Here is a 15,564-nt window from a genome sequence, read left to right as displayed (position 1 = left end):
ATGTGTCTGGCCTATACTTAAGAGCTTTACTTATGTAACTTATTTCAGATAATGAAGTGCTTACAAAACATCAAAATAGTTATACCAATATAAGATATCCACCAATATAATTGTGCTGGCTAATGGGGATATACAGTGGCATAAATATTTCCCTTCCTACCTAGGACAAAGGTAACATTAGTGTAAACAATGTTATGAAGATTTTTATCTGAGAGTTCTGACAGGGCTAGCGGTGGCAGTTGAAGACCTTACTGCTGATAACTTCGAAGTCGCTCTGCCTGTTGCAGAGCTCCAGGACAGAACGCATGCCTGCATTCTAGCCTCTTCGGTTGCAGCCTTCTGTGTTTGCCTTCATGGGTGCTGAAGGTGGGCTAGTAATACGTTGGACTGTGAAACTGAGCATCTGTAGCACGAGGACATATCCAGTTTTGCCACTGTTGCAGGGGTGATGATAACTTTTGGCAAGCTTCTGCTTGTGACAAAGCCTTAAACAGCCACAGTTCTGGCTTTCTGAATGTCCTATTTCATGGGATTGTTCTGCTGCAAACTCTGCCAGCAGCGTTACCCTCAGAGCTTTTGTTCGTAGGCAGAGCCCTGAAACCATGAACTTGTACTCCATATTAAATGCAAATCAAAATGTGATTGTGTATGTTCCCTTCACACATGCTGATAAGTTTTTCCTGTCGGCTTTTGGCTTTTTATGCTTTTACAAAAAGACAGAACTTTGTTTACCTTCACACGCTAGGAGATACGGCCTGTTGTGATCCTTTTCACCAATGTGCTATGTAACACAGGTCCTCTGAATTCACTGGATAGATCCCAGTTGAAGCAAGAGAACGTGACTCAGAAAAAAAATTCATCAGAATTTAATGGTGGAAATTCCATCACAACTTTCACAAGTTTTTTTTGTTTCCTGACATTTTTGTATGCTGCAGAGGATGATATCGGGTATTATCTGTGCTATTAAAGCCTTTATAAGTGATTATCTGGAACAATTTAATAGTAACATTACAAATCAATTAAAGATTGGTTTCTTAATCATGGAATTGGGGTCTGTGTTTTTCAGAGAAAGGCAAGTGAATTTTTGTGTGTCTTCATTTGAAAGAAAGCTTCCTTTGATCTGAGGAACAACAGAGAATCAGCAACTGAAACCTGTCATTACGTTGCTGCAGGGTTAGTGAGATTATCATCCCTGTCTAATCTACAGAAATACAATTCAAGTATGCATTAAACCTTTGATGTGGATCTGCATCTCCTAAGGTCAGTCTTCCTGAAGTATCTCTAATGGAGTGATCTGATATGTTTATATAGAAGCAGAGACAGGAGTGGCATTTGAAGGATTTAGATACCATCACATTCTTCAGTAGGAACCTGCTAGGAAGCTAAAATTAGTTAGAAAGGAGACACAAAACTAGTCTTTGATCAGAGAAGACAGCTGCCATGAAGGCCCTGATGTGCAAGCAGTCCCTTCCTACTCGGTGAAACTGGCTTGCCTGCAGCAATGTCTATTTTCTGGTAAAGGTTCCCAGCATCAGGCCCCAGGGGAGTCTGAAAATCTGTGGCTTTATTCAGCATGGTATTCAGCGATACCTTTGGCTATGTGGAGGTGACTCCTGTTGACCTTACAGGAGATGTGTCTGCAGTTTATGGGATAATAATCAGATGGCTGCTGTGTTTGGGGATGCAGCTAGTCACTAAGAAATGGGGCTGCAGAAGTATAAAAGAAAAGGTAATTTGCACATATGGAGCTGCAAGAACACACAAGCTACACAGATATAGTTGCATTTGTTGAAAGAGAAATAGCTTTGACATTTGTTAATAAAGTTAGAAGCCTTGTTCTGCTCTCAGTTGAGTCAAAGGTAATTTTGTTATTGATCTGAATAATAGCAGTGGCAGTCAGCCCTGGTTTAGAGAATGATATCAACAAAATCCATCGTCCGAGCCTTACAAAAACATACTGATAGAACTTTGCAGTAATATAGTCCAACTTTATCTGAAATATGACATTTGTCTAGAGCCACAAATGCATTTTTCTGTTGCCTTTTCATATACTGCTGGGAAAACCTGTAAATATCCATAAAAACTTAGCACAACAAATTCTGAATGACTTGCACTGCTGCCACTGCTGTTATTTTGAAGTGCATTATCAGGGTGTGTATATCTGTAGTTGGCAGAATGACACATCTGTGCTGTGTGGATAGTAGCTGTCAGGAGAAAATAGCAAAAGTATTGACAGCTTTATTTCGCAAACTTGTTTTTCAAATTCTTTGGAGCATTTTGGAATCATAATATCTCTGATCCTTCAGGATGAGAAAACAAATAAATGCAAGCATAGTTCTTCTTAGGGAAAGGCTAGATATTTTTTCCAAGTGTCCAAGGAGTCTTATCATTCTTTCAAATTCATGGAGGGGCTTAGTAGCTGTGTGGGAGAAATATGGATGTCACCTTGTGTTTATGTGGGAACAGGGTTCTCCATGAAACCCAGTACGCCACTGCTGGGCTAGGCAGTACTGCAGTCTTAGAGCTTGCCTTAATGTCTCTTAAAAACTCTACCATACTGTCAGGAGACTCTGCTGCATGTGACATCTTATGGCTCCACATTCTTCAACAACTTCCTCTTGTTTCAGGAATAGCTGGAGCCGCAGTTGGGTGTAACTGGGTGTTGGGCTATGGGTCCTGAGTGGCAAAATACAGAGGGTGCTGCCTCATGGGTAAGGTAGGAGATGGCCAGTGGGACTCATATCTTGCGCTGACAGAACTGAGACCCCACCCAGACGAAATAAGGCTAATTACTTACTATGTCTCATGGGCTGCTAGGTGGTTTTATCCATTCTAATAGATAAATATTCCTGTGCCACTGGGTTTTGATACTTAAAGGTAATGAGAAGGAAGAAACATGACCTATTTTTTTTAGTGCCAAGAAATTTGCTTTTATATCGCGTTTGCAGTAAGTACAGAAAATACAGCTGGGAATGCTTTATTCATTGTGACAAAACAATGTGACTGATAAATACATAGAACTAGTTCACAACACTTTCAGTGCTCTGCTGACTCACCATGTCACAAAAAAAAGACAATTGTGTGTTTTCATCTTAAAAGTTTAGGTGATAAACATGTTACATAATAGGAAATGTGTGTGAATTTCTTGTCAGGGGGATTTTTTGTTTTTAAACTTTTATTTTTCTTTGCAGAATTTAGAATAGAATAGAATATTTCAGTTGGAAGGAACCTACAATGATCATCTAGTCCAATTGCCTGACCACTTCAGGGCTCACTAAATGTTAAAGCATGTTATTAAGGGCATTGTCCAAATGCCTGTTAAACACTGACAGGCTTGGGGCATTGACCACCTCTCTAGGAAGCCTGTTCCAGTGTTTGACCACCCTGTCAAGAAATGGTTCCTAATGTCAAGTCTGAGCCTCCCCTGACATAGCTATCATGCGTCCTATCACTGGATACCAGGGAGAAGAGATCAGCACCTCCCTTTCCACTTCCCCTCCTCAGGAAGCTGTAGAGAGCAATGAGGTCACCCCTCAGCCTCCTTTTCTCCAAACTAGACAAGCCCAAAGTCCTTAGCTGCTCCTCATAGGACATTCCTTCCAGCCCTTTCACCAGCTTTGTTGCCCTCCTCTGGACGCATTCAGGGACCTTCACATCCTTCTTAAATTGTGGGGCCCAGAACTGCACACAGTACTTCGGGTGAGGCCACACCAACACTGAGTACAGTGGGATAATCATCTCTCTTGTCCCTCTGGTTATGCTGTGTTTGATGCACCCCAGGATGTGGTTTGCCCTCTTGGCTGCCAGGGCACACTGCTGACTCATACAAGTATTATAGCATTTGCTTACTTTCCAAAACCTGCTTATGAAACTGCTCTCTTCAGTGCTATTTCAGTGAACTTTAAACAATTACCAAATATTTAACACATTTTAAGAAAATAAAGAAACAAAACATAGTTATCGTGTTTTTCTTCCATTCACAAAATCATAATTCTATCAAGCAAGCTTGATTCACGCTAACAAAGTGATATCTGTAAATCCCTGCAGATTTTCAGCTATAGCAGTATTGGACTTCCATGTGCAAGACACCAAAATATTTCCTGCTCTCCTAACTCTGCAGGAGGAACTGTGAGATTCAAAGATCAGCTTTCTGTTCATCTCTGCAGGACTGAGTACTGAGTTTCCAATAGTTCAGAACTTGGCAGTTCTCAACTACCTTGCTGAACTGGGACTTTACTGGGAAGCAAACGATATTCTTCAGTCAAATAACTTAGAAAAATCAAAAGAAATAAACATATGAATAAACATAATATAGCATGGACATCAGAGAACAACTTGCATTTAGTTAGGAGGTACTAAAGAGTAGCTGAATTAATAAGAGTTGCAGTTATCATACTTGTATTTGTGTGTAGTATACATTTTGAAAAGGAAGATAGATGTTGCTTGTTGAAAGGGTTTCTTTCATGATGCAAAATACTTGCTATAAATATGCCACTTCGACAAAAGAGAATAGTACGAGGAGGAGTTAAATGTAGAATGCTAAACAGGAGATTTAAATTATTCTCTGGCATCTTTGAGAGGTTTCTGTTGGAAAAATGCATGAAAATAACACTTTCTTTTTAACCACTCTCTTGAATTACTGAAACATATGGTAAATTACAAACAAAACCATCTATCTATTGAAAGAAGTTAGCTGCCAGCTAGGGTTTGAATTGTTAGTCTTTTGAAATGAATTATTCTAGTCCTGCAGGATGGTTCCATCAGAAGCAGTTTTTGATAGCTGGGAACATGCTTTATGAATCCCTGAGATCTTCCAGGCTGCTCAAAGTTTCTCTAGTCTTTTGTGCTAGCCACTAGGATCCCCAACCTTTTTTAAAAAAAAAAAAAAAAAGTCCTAACATAATTCTAATAATTTTGAAACTTCTTGACTCGTTGTTGGCTGAGACATTTTTAAAAACAGACCAAGTTACCAGCATGCTCTGGTAATCTGCCCTCTGTTTTAGCTAGAGGCCCAGCCAAAGAAGAACCAGTACGCCTTCCCAGTGTCCTCACAAGAAAATAGCTATGACTAGGAAAGATCCTGTATCTGTAGCACAAATATCATTTCAAGCACGCATTTTTGTCAAACAGAAATGTAAAAGTTTTCAGGATAGTGTAATTCCACAGAATGGAGCTCTTGCTGTAGGTGACGATCCAAATTGGCAGTAGGTTTTGCAAGCTTCCCCACTAGAACAACCAACAGTGCATCCTGACCTTCAATCTGGCAGTCACCTACTGCTTGCCAGGCTAGGCTGGGAATCCTCTCGCTATGTTTCTCAGTCTGCATGAAGTCCTCCGGCTGCTAGTCTGTCAAGGTCTCTCTGATTGGGAGCTGCGTGCCTGTACACTCAGTGGACTTCCAAGTTCTGGTTCAGTTCCTGTTGCAAAGTCTTCAAGTTTCACTTTGTTTTAGCCAGTTTTTATTTCCACAAGCAATGCTGTTTTTTTGGTTTCACATTGATGCAATGGAATACAAATTCATGTCATTAATTGGAAGATAGATCCAGCTTCAATGGTATTCTTTTGATGGGAAGTAATGAGCCAAGATTTGGGTCTCACAGCATCTGGTTTCCTCCAGTCCATCAGAGACTCACATGTAAGTGGATTTTCAACACTGTAGGAACACATTGTTCCTACTGCAAGAAGAAAATGACAATAGAATCACTTACTTCATTTGTGTACATCATTGGCAAGTCTTGTTTCCTGAAATACAGAAGAAATCAAAAGAAGTAGACTTGAGAGTGACTTTAGAGGCTTTTTCAGCTGCACACAGCTCAAAGGCGCCCTGCATGGCACTGTCTGTAGCTGATATTTCTGTAGAACCTTCTCTTTTTCTGTTCTTGGTCTTTTCCCTTTTTCTGTTTGTTCCATTTCTGTCTCTCCTTTTCCCTTTATGCTTACTGAAACAATACCAAGTAAACCCCTGAGCAAACTCCCATCATCTCTTTGTTTTGTGCAGTGATAGATGTATTTGTACTTGCTAAAGACTCCTTTGTGTTTCTGAGTGTTACCTTGTTACTTGCACAGAGAACAATGGTTTCTTACAAACTATCTTAAATAAGAAACTTTTCCCTTCAGCTTGTAATAGACATACATACACAGAAATAGATTTAAATGCATTCTATCATAGTGCAACATCTGACAAGGAAAATACGAGGTTAGCAGGCATTGGGCATGGAGCAGTTTACTGTCCTGTAACTTTATAGAAAAAGAAAATAATATGTTTTCGTTTGCTGACTGCTTGTGATTAGGAGTCTTTTAAAAAACAAACCTGGCTCAAATTTGAATTGCATTTCTTAAATACTGGACTCTTTCAAAGATACCATACATATATTGCACAGAAGTAAAGGTGTGCAGATTGCCTGCCTAAGCAGTGTCTCAGCAGCTCCCAGGGACCTGCAAACTTACTTGCATGAAGCTGAACAGATTGCCCTCCTCGTCCAATGGAGTATTTCATATGGCGTGTCCTTAATTATGTCTCTGTATGCAAGCGGAAGATTGCTGCTAGCAGGAGACCAGGGCAGTGCAGGCTGCATGTGGCCACTGTTCGGGGACTGTTCTATTTCTTTTCAGATGGAAAAGTTCTGTGGTCAATTTTTTGGATATTGAAACATTTCCTTGAGGATGAAGCATTGAAGGTGTTTTTAGCTATTTGGAGGTCTGTTCTGAGAAGACTGTATTTTCCTTCTATCACATGTAATGCAATATTTGCTGTGGCAGGTAGACACTTACTTTACTTTTGGGAATAGTTATGCAATGCTGATATTTTTTTTTTTTCCCAAATTTCTTCTTTATTACCCTCCTTCACCTCACCACAGCTTCTCATCTTCTTCTTCCCTATGTACATAGCTGAGTTGTATTTTCCTGTGCCAAGAACAATGAATTAATCATATGAACCTTTGTAACGGTCTGTCACGGCACTGCCATCTCTCTGCAATAAAAATTGCCAGGGGTCAGTTGTGCTCTCCTTTCCTAAGCCAGGCAAAGAAAGAGAAATTTGGCAGAAAGTCTCTGTTGTTACAGGTTGCAAATGTAACAGGACCATGAGGATTTGCATGTCAGCCTTCTGAATGCGTGAGGTTGTTTTTCATTGCTTCTGTATGAAAGCAGAAACACAGTGGAAACAGAAGAAAAGAATGCAGATGTTGCTTAGTGTGTTTGTAAGAGGCATTGCCTCCTCCTTGCTTTTCTAAGGAAGGTATGCGTAGGTTTGCAGTTAACGCTGTTTAGAGTTCTGTTCATTTGATGTGGTTAGGGCTTGCATCTCTTTGTTAGAGTGTAGTATCTCCTTATTATCTGGGACTGTGTGTTAAGCCTCATCTGTATGAGAAGTGAAGATTAGTAATCCTCTGCAGTAGCTATATTACATCTGCATTTTACACTGCAACATTTGCTTTGGTTATGTTTGCATGACTTGTAAAGGCAGAGGCTCCCGTTTGGTATTTTCAGCTGTGGGAGTGAGCTGGAGCTTGTGTTTATGTAACACAAATGCTGTTTATGCAGTTCATATTTCAAATACCTGTAGCGGGTCATGCTTCAGCTTCTGCTGAGCCATTTTCTTAGGGTGCGGTTTTGCTACTGGTATAAACCGATGAGATTGTGGTGCTGACATTATTGATGCTCCTTCCCTTCTTCCCCTGGTTCCTGCATTATGCTTGTGCAAGGAAAGCTGCAGGAGCTGTTTGGCAGGAGGGAGGAACATTGTGTCATCTCAGTGAAAGCCAGTGGTGAGATCTGCTTAGCTGTATCATCAAACTGCACCCTAAAGATGCCCCTGCCAAATGCAATACTTTCCTTTTTCAGCTGAGTCAGTGAATGGATAACGTGGCTGCTGCAGTTCCGGAGTAAGGGCAGGCATCAGCAAAGAGTAACCAGATTGAAAGAGAAGGAAGGGAACCAGCAGGACCCTGTCCGTCTTTAGAGGCACAGGTCTAGATGGACATGCCAGTCTGTGAAACAAGTCTTTGAGGTGAACTTAGACATGCATTCTGTTTTGTTTTTTTTAAATGTCAGACTTGTAAAATGTGTTTGTGGTCTGACAAACCAGCTTAGAAGATACTCATCATAAGGCCTTGTTCTCAGCATGTGTGGTCTGAATATTTTTTGGGGTGGGATTTTGTGTTAGAAAGCGGGCTATTTGCTCTTGGGATCCATCTGGAATGAGTGGACAGTTCAGGCTTTTGGTCCCTTCAGTTCCAGCATGAAGAGGCTGTAGGACAAGTCAGTGCTACACATCTCACTCACCAGCCAACGCACTGAATGGTACCTACCGTCATTCCCTCCACTTGCAGGCAGGAGGACTGAAGCCCAGGGAATGCCTTATCTCCAGAAGGTGAGGGTTAGAGTCCAGAGCAGAAGACCAGCCTCCTGCATCCACTTTGTGGGCACCAGACGCTCAGCAGCATGCCTGCTGACACCGTGAAGACATTTGAAACTGAGAATGTGTCTGCCTTGTCCCATTTATATTAACTGGGCTAATGAAATAAGGCAGAGAAGTTGTCTTTAATCATGACTATTTCACAGTTCCTATTAATACTGCTACTTGAGTCATCTTGCCTAGAGTACAGTAGAAGTAATATTCATTTATCCTATCTGGGTTAGATAAATCCTGAACTAGTGAGATTTTTGCAGTGTATTGAATATCTGGGTTAAAATAGTATAGAATAATGAAATGCTGCTGCCGTTTAGTAATGGAGAGACCACGATATGCTCCTCTGGTTCAGCAGCTGTCAGTAGGCAAGCCTTTCTGGTACAGAAGATCTTCTGAAAACAGGTTCAGGAAGTATAGAGAGGGAAAAAAGAAGGAAATTGTGACCTGTTGAAAGTGATGAGAAGCTTCCAAGGAATTTTGGATAGAGGATGTGATCTAATTTCGCTAAACTTCTGCTCCAGTCTGGACGTGATTTATGATGGTAACATCCTCATTTTGTCATTCTGCTGTTAAACGAGCAATAGGATTTCTCTTGTTACTGGAGATCAGTGTGCAGGTTAGCTGGGAGATCTGTTTCTCCCCCATATTAGTTGTGTGGGAAACAGAAATCTTTTAGCAGAAGAGTTTTCAGTCTAGCCAAAGATATAAAAAGTGAAGTGGCTGAAAGCTGGATGTGAGGCAAATTCTGAACAGAAGCAAGGAAATATTTTAAGTGAAGGCAGTTAATTAACTATGGGAACAATTTACAAAGACTAGCAGATTCTCTGTTATTATCAGTTCAGGAATGGAGCTTAGGGGGAAAAAAAATCCAAAGAAACTCTTTACTCCTAAGAGGAATTAATTCAGGGATGCTGAAGGTCAGAACAGATAATCCCAGTGGTCCCACCTGGCCAGGCCTGAGTAAGTCTTTGAAGTATTCCTCCAAAGCAGTCTGAAAGTGTATCCTCCTGTTACCTGTTGCAAATCAGTATAAAGAAATGAAAACTAGGGCAGAAAGACAGGATACTTTAGCTACAATAGACTTTCTTTATAAATCAGGCTACTGAATAAGTGATTAGCTCATTTTAGCAGTTTTGTATATCAAAATGGACATCCTATTTTTGCTGCTTTTTGATCCTAATAAGGAGACTAGCTCTAAATGCCGGGATAAAATGGAGATGTCTCTGGGGATTTTTACTTGTCTTACTTTTGTGAATAGAAATGTAGATTAACAGTAAAACCAAACCCAGAGAAATGATGTTCAGAAAACAATCACCCTGCTAAAAATATGGGAGACAAACATCGAATTACAGTAGTAGACTATTAGCTCTATCAGAGTTTTCTTCACCGCATTAAAGATAGATTAGGATCATATTATGTAAAGATTTTCCTCTGAAACTTCACAATGGATATCTATTTTGATGGTGTGTCTCACAGTGTCTTCTGGTGTGCTGAAACATATTAAAACCAAAATATTTTGATGCTAAAGCAGTCTCTCCTGTAAGAATACAGATGCTTTCCCAAAGTGGTGTATGAATAGCCATGAACCAAGTTTTTCTGAACATGGTACCTCTGATTATATGAATACTCTTTCCAGGTTCCTTTCAGTTGCATCACACTCTGGAAACCTCGGAAGCAGCAAGGTACAAGGCTAAGTTTCACAAAGAGGACTAATATATCCACCTCCATAGTTTGTCAAATGAGGACGTATTTTTCTCCACTGGGCTCTTGACAGGAGCTCAGATCCTCTGCATAGGCTAGTGAGGAAGGGAGAACTGACACTGCTCTTTGTGCCATATTGTCTTTGCTCAGTGTTTCATGTGGTTGAACGCTGGAAGTTTTTAGAGCTCAGAGTAAGCACACATGAGAGCTGCAGGCAGGATTGTGAGGCTGACGCACTCCTGCGGCACAGATCCAGTTGTAGAGGAAGACAAAGGTCCTGTGGTTTTCTTGGGGAATAATCAGCTGGCTTCTGTTGTGGCAGATGCTCTGAGCATCCATCTTAAACAACAAGGCATAATTTAATAGGATTTTAAATGTAACTAATGCTCTTGTTTCGGTTTACAGGCTTGAATCAAATCACTTGGGGGAGGAGAAGATGCTACTTTTTTGGCTAAAAATTTTCAGGGCATTTTGTTTAAATTTATGCAGCTGGCACATCCACAGCTGATAACTCATGCAGATGTCATGTGGAGAATTGCAAGGCTTCTGGCTAAAAAAAAACAGCCCACAATTTATTTCACTTCAACATCTTAATTAGTTTTATAAAAATAAAAAGGGGAGATTAGGAAATGTGGGTTTGTGGAAGAATTCTCATGGTGTGAACAGTAAAATAGTAGGGATCTGATTAAATCTAAGTTGCAGTTAAACTTATGCCCAGTGTACAGACTACTGGAAGACAGCAGATGAAAATGGATACATGTAGATCCATGTGTACTGGTACATGGCCTGGGCCTGAGCAATGGAGCGCTCTGGTACTGTGGAACTGTTAGAAGAAGGGTTGCCGGCACAGACAGCTTTGGCCAAGGCTAACTTTCAGTCTCACAAGTAGTTTGTGGCCATGATTTAGATGTTACGGCATACCAGGGATCATTCCCAATGTACAGTTTGCATGCAGCCACTCTGAGAGGCTGCAGGTTTAATAGACTTGGCCAGATGATGCCATTTGGCCTCAGGGCCAGAGGGCTGGCCCGGGCACTATGTAGTTTGGTGGTTGCTCTGACCAGTGCAGGAGGGAATTCATGCTAGTTTTAGCAGTACTCCACTATAAGGAAATGACCTCTCCCACACATCATTTTAGACATCTCTTTTCTGTTTGAACAAATACTTAATATTTGTGTTAAGAAAATCTCAGTCTCTGTCTCTTTTGGGCCTCTCTTGCAGCTTTTTTTGGTGAAAGAGGAAAATATTTTCGTCCTTCACTTCTACATTGACAACAGAATTTGTCTTTGCAATTTTTAGGGAGATAGTAAAAGGCATATTGTCTTCGGTACCAGCAGTGATGATGATGCAGTAACTTTGCTGCTGTTGATAATGCATTATTTGCACACAATTTTAGGAGCTGCCTTCTTTATGAAAAAGTGATCCTTTCGCATATGCCTAAAAAACCCCAGCAGTATATGTAAGAAAAGGAAAAAGAACTGAGACACAAGCTTACTATGCAGCCCGCTTCTTAGGAAAGTCAGTAATCATTTAAGAGCTTTGTCTTTGCAGTTTCTTGGGATGGCTACCCTCTTATGTCAAGGAAACATCAGCATTACCTCCAAAAGTTATGTATTTTTGTGGTGCATTTAGATAGACAGACTGGGTTGTGTGACAAGAACAACTAGCACATGCACTTTAAAAATCCTCTGATTTCCAAATAGTATCTAGGTCATACGATACCCACAGGCATGATTCATCCACCTGGGCTTTATGCCAGTCAGCAACTGCATGGATCTGACACTCCAGAAATACTGTAAAATTATTAAAGCTGTATTTTTTTTCTTCAAATAACACTGTTGATGATAGCTGTGAAGAATACAGCATATAATTTATAGTTCCTTTCTGAAAGAATTCATTTCATTAAGTAGATGCAAAAAGTACAGTATGGACTGAAGAGAATGCAGAGCAGACCTAGCTGAATGAGCCCAGGTAGCTTTCCCCAGCCCTACAGACTTTCATTTCAAAGGTTGCTATCTTGATATAAAGTCCTATGTGAGGCAGAAGTAGTCTTCATCTAAGTGTATCTGCTTGAAGCCTGGCTAGCTGTTAAGGGTTGATCTTAGTTAGCTACAATGAGCTAAAAACTGCCAGTGTTCTGCCTGTGTTAGGCTTTTGTATAAAAATGATGATCTCTTTGAGGGGCAGAAACCCCATACATTTAGTACAAACCTCATGCATTTTTTTTGCAATGAAGTTAATTTTCAAGAGATGAGATCATGCTTATTTTTAGGCATGTGTATTATGCAGACAGACACTCTTAATTAAAGATTCAACAAGCCTTGCTCAGGGAACTGTCGAGCTGCATTTTAAAAGATGTGTAGGTGTCTAGGAAAACAAAAATGTGTGTAGCTGGGGTGATTTTTTTCAGATGTACTGACATGTTTATCTCAATGAACACTTACAGGAGTAGATTCTTCTGGGACTTGCCAGGTTGCTTACCTCGCATTTCTAGGTGCCTGTATACTTAAAAAATATAGCCCCTAATGACTTTGAAAACCCGCTGCCTCTTTTAACTCCTACTTCTGAAGAGTCCCATACAGATTATTTTTTTTAAAGCATCTTTAGAGGGTAAAGGCTGAAATTCCCACAGTTGAACTAAAGAGCCAGCCTTCTAGAAATGAGAAGAAGTATAACCTTTGCCAACTTGTAAAGAAACAGCAGTGTTTAACTTTTATGAACTTAAAACTGAAAAAAATATTTTCTCCTTTGTCTTCCTGAGTTTTTGACTTCCCGTCCCGTGAAAGTGGGATGGGAGAGGAGGAATGTTCTCAGGTTTGTAAGCATGTCTGGGTTATGGTGGACTTGCTCTGAGTATTGTCTTTTTTTTTCTTTCTTTCATCTAGATAAAGAAGAGGCAACAAGATGTTGTGAGGTTTCTGGAAGCCAATCGCATAGAGTTTGAAGAAGTCGATATCACAATGTCAGAGGAGAAAAGACAATGGATGTATAAAAATATTCCTGAGGATAGGCAGCCTGCGCAAGGCAATCCACTGCCACCACAGATATTCAGTGATGATCGGTACTGTGGAGTAAGTAGCTGTTATGGTTGTCAATGGACAATATATTAGTATACACTGTTGGCCATTTAAAAAGCTGGGACTTGCTGTTGAGCTTTCTCTAGTAGTATCTGAATTAATGGTGACAGTTTGGGGCGATAGGATCAGGTAATGATCATACAGTGAAAATTCAGATTGTTCATCTGTAAATCCTGAGGTTGTCTTCAGCTAGTGGATTCCCTCCACGAATGTAAGAATTTGTAATGTCATGTGCTTCATGTACAGCCTGTTGATGGTGAAGTCCCTTGTGAGACCACTATAAGCTGGGGATTTATGGTTTTCTTGCTACTTGGGTCTAGTCCAAGCATAAAAATTCAGAAGGAAATCTTTGGCACAGTAAATGAGAACATTGGCTAGATTGAGTTATATTGTCATTGTAATTAAGCTCCTTCTCTGCTGCTGTCATAGTGTAAATTTCATTTATGCTCACAGAGCCTTTATGCGATCAGAGTCTCTAGGATAAATGAAAACTATTTGCTGTTTGAACTGTGGAATAGTTTTATTTTTCCCTAAAGCAAAGCAGCTTGAGACTTGCCTTCCTCTGCTGAAAGACTGCTAAGCATGAGAGCCTGTGAATCTGACAACAGGTTGATGAGTGGGCTGGTTTCTCTGATGGTGTAAGCTGCAATAACTTCTCCATGCGCTAGCGCAAGCTGAAGTGGTAGCCTTTGGTATGTTAAGAATGGCACCATATGAATGTTTTATTCTCCTGCTTAGCCAGCGTGGTACGGTGCAGCTCTGAGTCTTGGGCACTGTTGTAGTCTGGGAGAATCTTCCCAGAACTTCTGCTCACCTTTGAACAAAATGTTGTAAAAAGACCACAGCTGGGCCCTCTTTGCCTTGCCGCATCTTTTCATACTTCAACTATGTGAATTGTACATCCTTTAGGAGGCAGGTTTGAGGTATCTGTTAGACTAGCTGGTGGGAGAAAGGGAGGTTTGATGTGCCACCCTGGCTGCGTCAGGAAGTGATTGGGTAAGGTTTGTCTGTGAATTCAGTAGGAATAAGAAATGGGGAAGAGGGTCTCTGTGGTTATAATAGCTGGACCAGAGTAAATGTGGGTATTGTGTGGGTTTCTGACTACAACGTGGTGAAGGTACATCCAAGCTGGTTCTAACAGTCCCTGCCAGACTCAACAGTGCTGTAACAAAGCTGCTTCTGGCTGATGGATCATTCAGATCTGCTGAGAACCTCTGAACTGCAGTGCAATTGTTAGCCTAATGTAGGAAACGCATAAGAAGTGATTTAGGATCCTCTGCAGCAAACAAATTGGGTATGATGCAGCAGCTAACTGGCTTCTTGAAGTGAGGTATTTAACAACCCTCCCATATGCTTTGTGTTGGCTTTACTTGTTTACCTCAGCAGTATAACTCATATCTTCCTACTTCCAGGTAAGAAATGTCAGTTAAAGAAATTTATCTGGGACATGGAAGGGATTTTGACCCTCACTTATGGAGCAGCCCCTCACTTACAAATAACATTTACATTGTTCTGTGTGATTTTAGTTTGCCTGGGAAATACAATGTTTTAAGCTGTTGTTTCTTACCGTTTCAGCTTGTCTTTATAGCATGTTTTAACCTAGTCTTAGAAATTACTGTTTGGAATTAGCAAGGAAGAAGATGTCATGCAACATGTGAGATGATCTCATTAATCTGTCTGCTCAGCTAATAGCCGTTTTGGTTGAGCAGAGTTAATCCTATTACTAGACCTCACTGTCTGCATGAACATCTTTAAAGAGCAAACATGCTTTGAAAGAAACTGTATTTTCTAGGATGAAGGAAGAAGTATGTGCAGGATCTCCAACATTCATCAGTTAGCCTGCTGCATTAGTTAATGAAGTTCTTAGGTAATAGAGTGGAGGCAAAATGTTAGGCAGGAGGCAAAGGAGGTTGGTGCTGGAAAGGGGGTTAAAATATCACAGTTAGATGAAGTCAGCAGACATTGCACATCTTGTCTCTCTTTGTTATTTCTACAGTGTTTTCATATGTTTATCTTGACATAAATAACTAAAAAAAAAAAAATCACAATTAAATAACGTAAACTGAAAAAATACCCACCGAGTTTTCTGTTAGTTGAGTTAGTGAAAATTGTAGCTTATCATTCCTGATTTGTGTCCAAGCAATTTCTAATCCAGTTACTCTATTAACAAACGCTATCTGTTTTTCTGCCTGCCAGTTCTACAGTCTCACCAGGAAACTGCCTATGTACTTATTCTGGCTTATACGTTGTTACTGACAATACAGACTTACTTACTTACAGTACAAACTGGTCAGATCTGTTGCTGTTCCTCTAAATGTATGAGGGCTAGACAAGACAAAGCAAAATAGATACTTTATTTTGTTCATGTTATTTCAA

The 15,564-nt window shown here is 40.3% G+C and overlaps 1 protein-coding gene across 1 annotated transcript in view; it reads left to right on the top strand.

Moving 5' to 3' along the window:
• Nucleotides 1–15,564, top strand: part of SH3BGRL2 (SH3 domain binding glutamate rich protein like 2) — a 47,949-nt gene that overhangs the window by 10,133 nt on the left and 22,252 nt on the right. The window contains exon 2 of the mRNA XM_050894308.1: nucleotides 12,997–13,182. Coding sequence (XP_050750265.1) covers nucleotides 12,997–13,182 — 186 coding nt within the window. The remainder of the gene's footprint in view (nucleotides 1–12,996; nucleotides 13,183–15,564) is intronic.

The sequence above is a fragment of the Gymnogyps californianus genome, chromosome 3 (genome assembly GCF_018139145.2).
Source record: "Gymnogyps californianus isolate 813 chromosome 3, ASM1813914v2, whole genome shotgun sequence".
Lineage (NCBI taxonomy): Eukaryota > Metazoa > Chordata > Aves > Accipitriformes > Cathartidae > Gymnogyps > Gymnogyps californianus.
The sequence above is the reverse complement of the archived record's forward strand: the minus strand, read 5'-3'. Positions and strand labels throughout refer to the sequence as shown.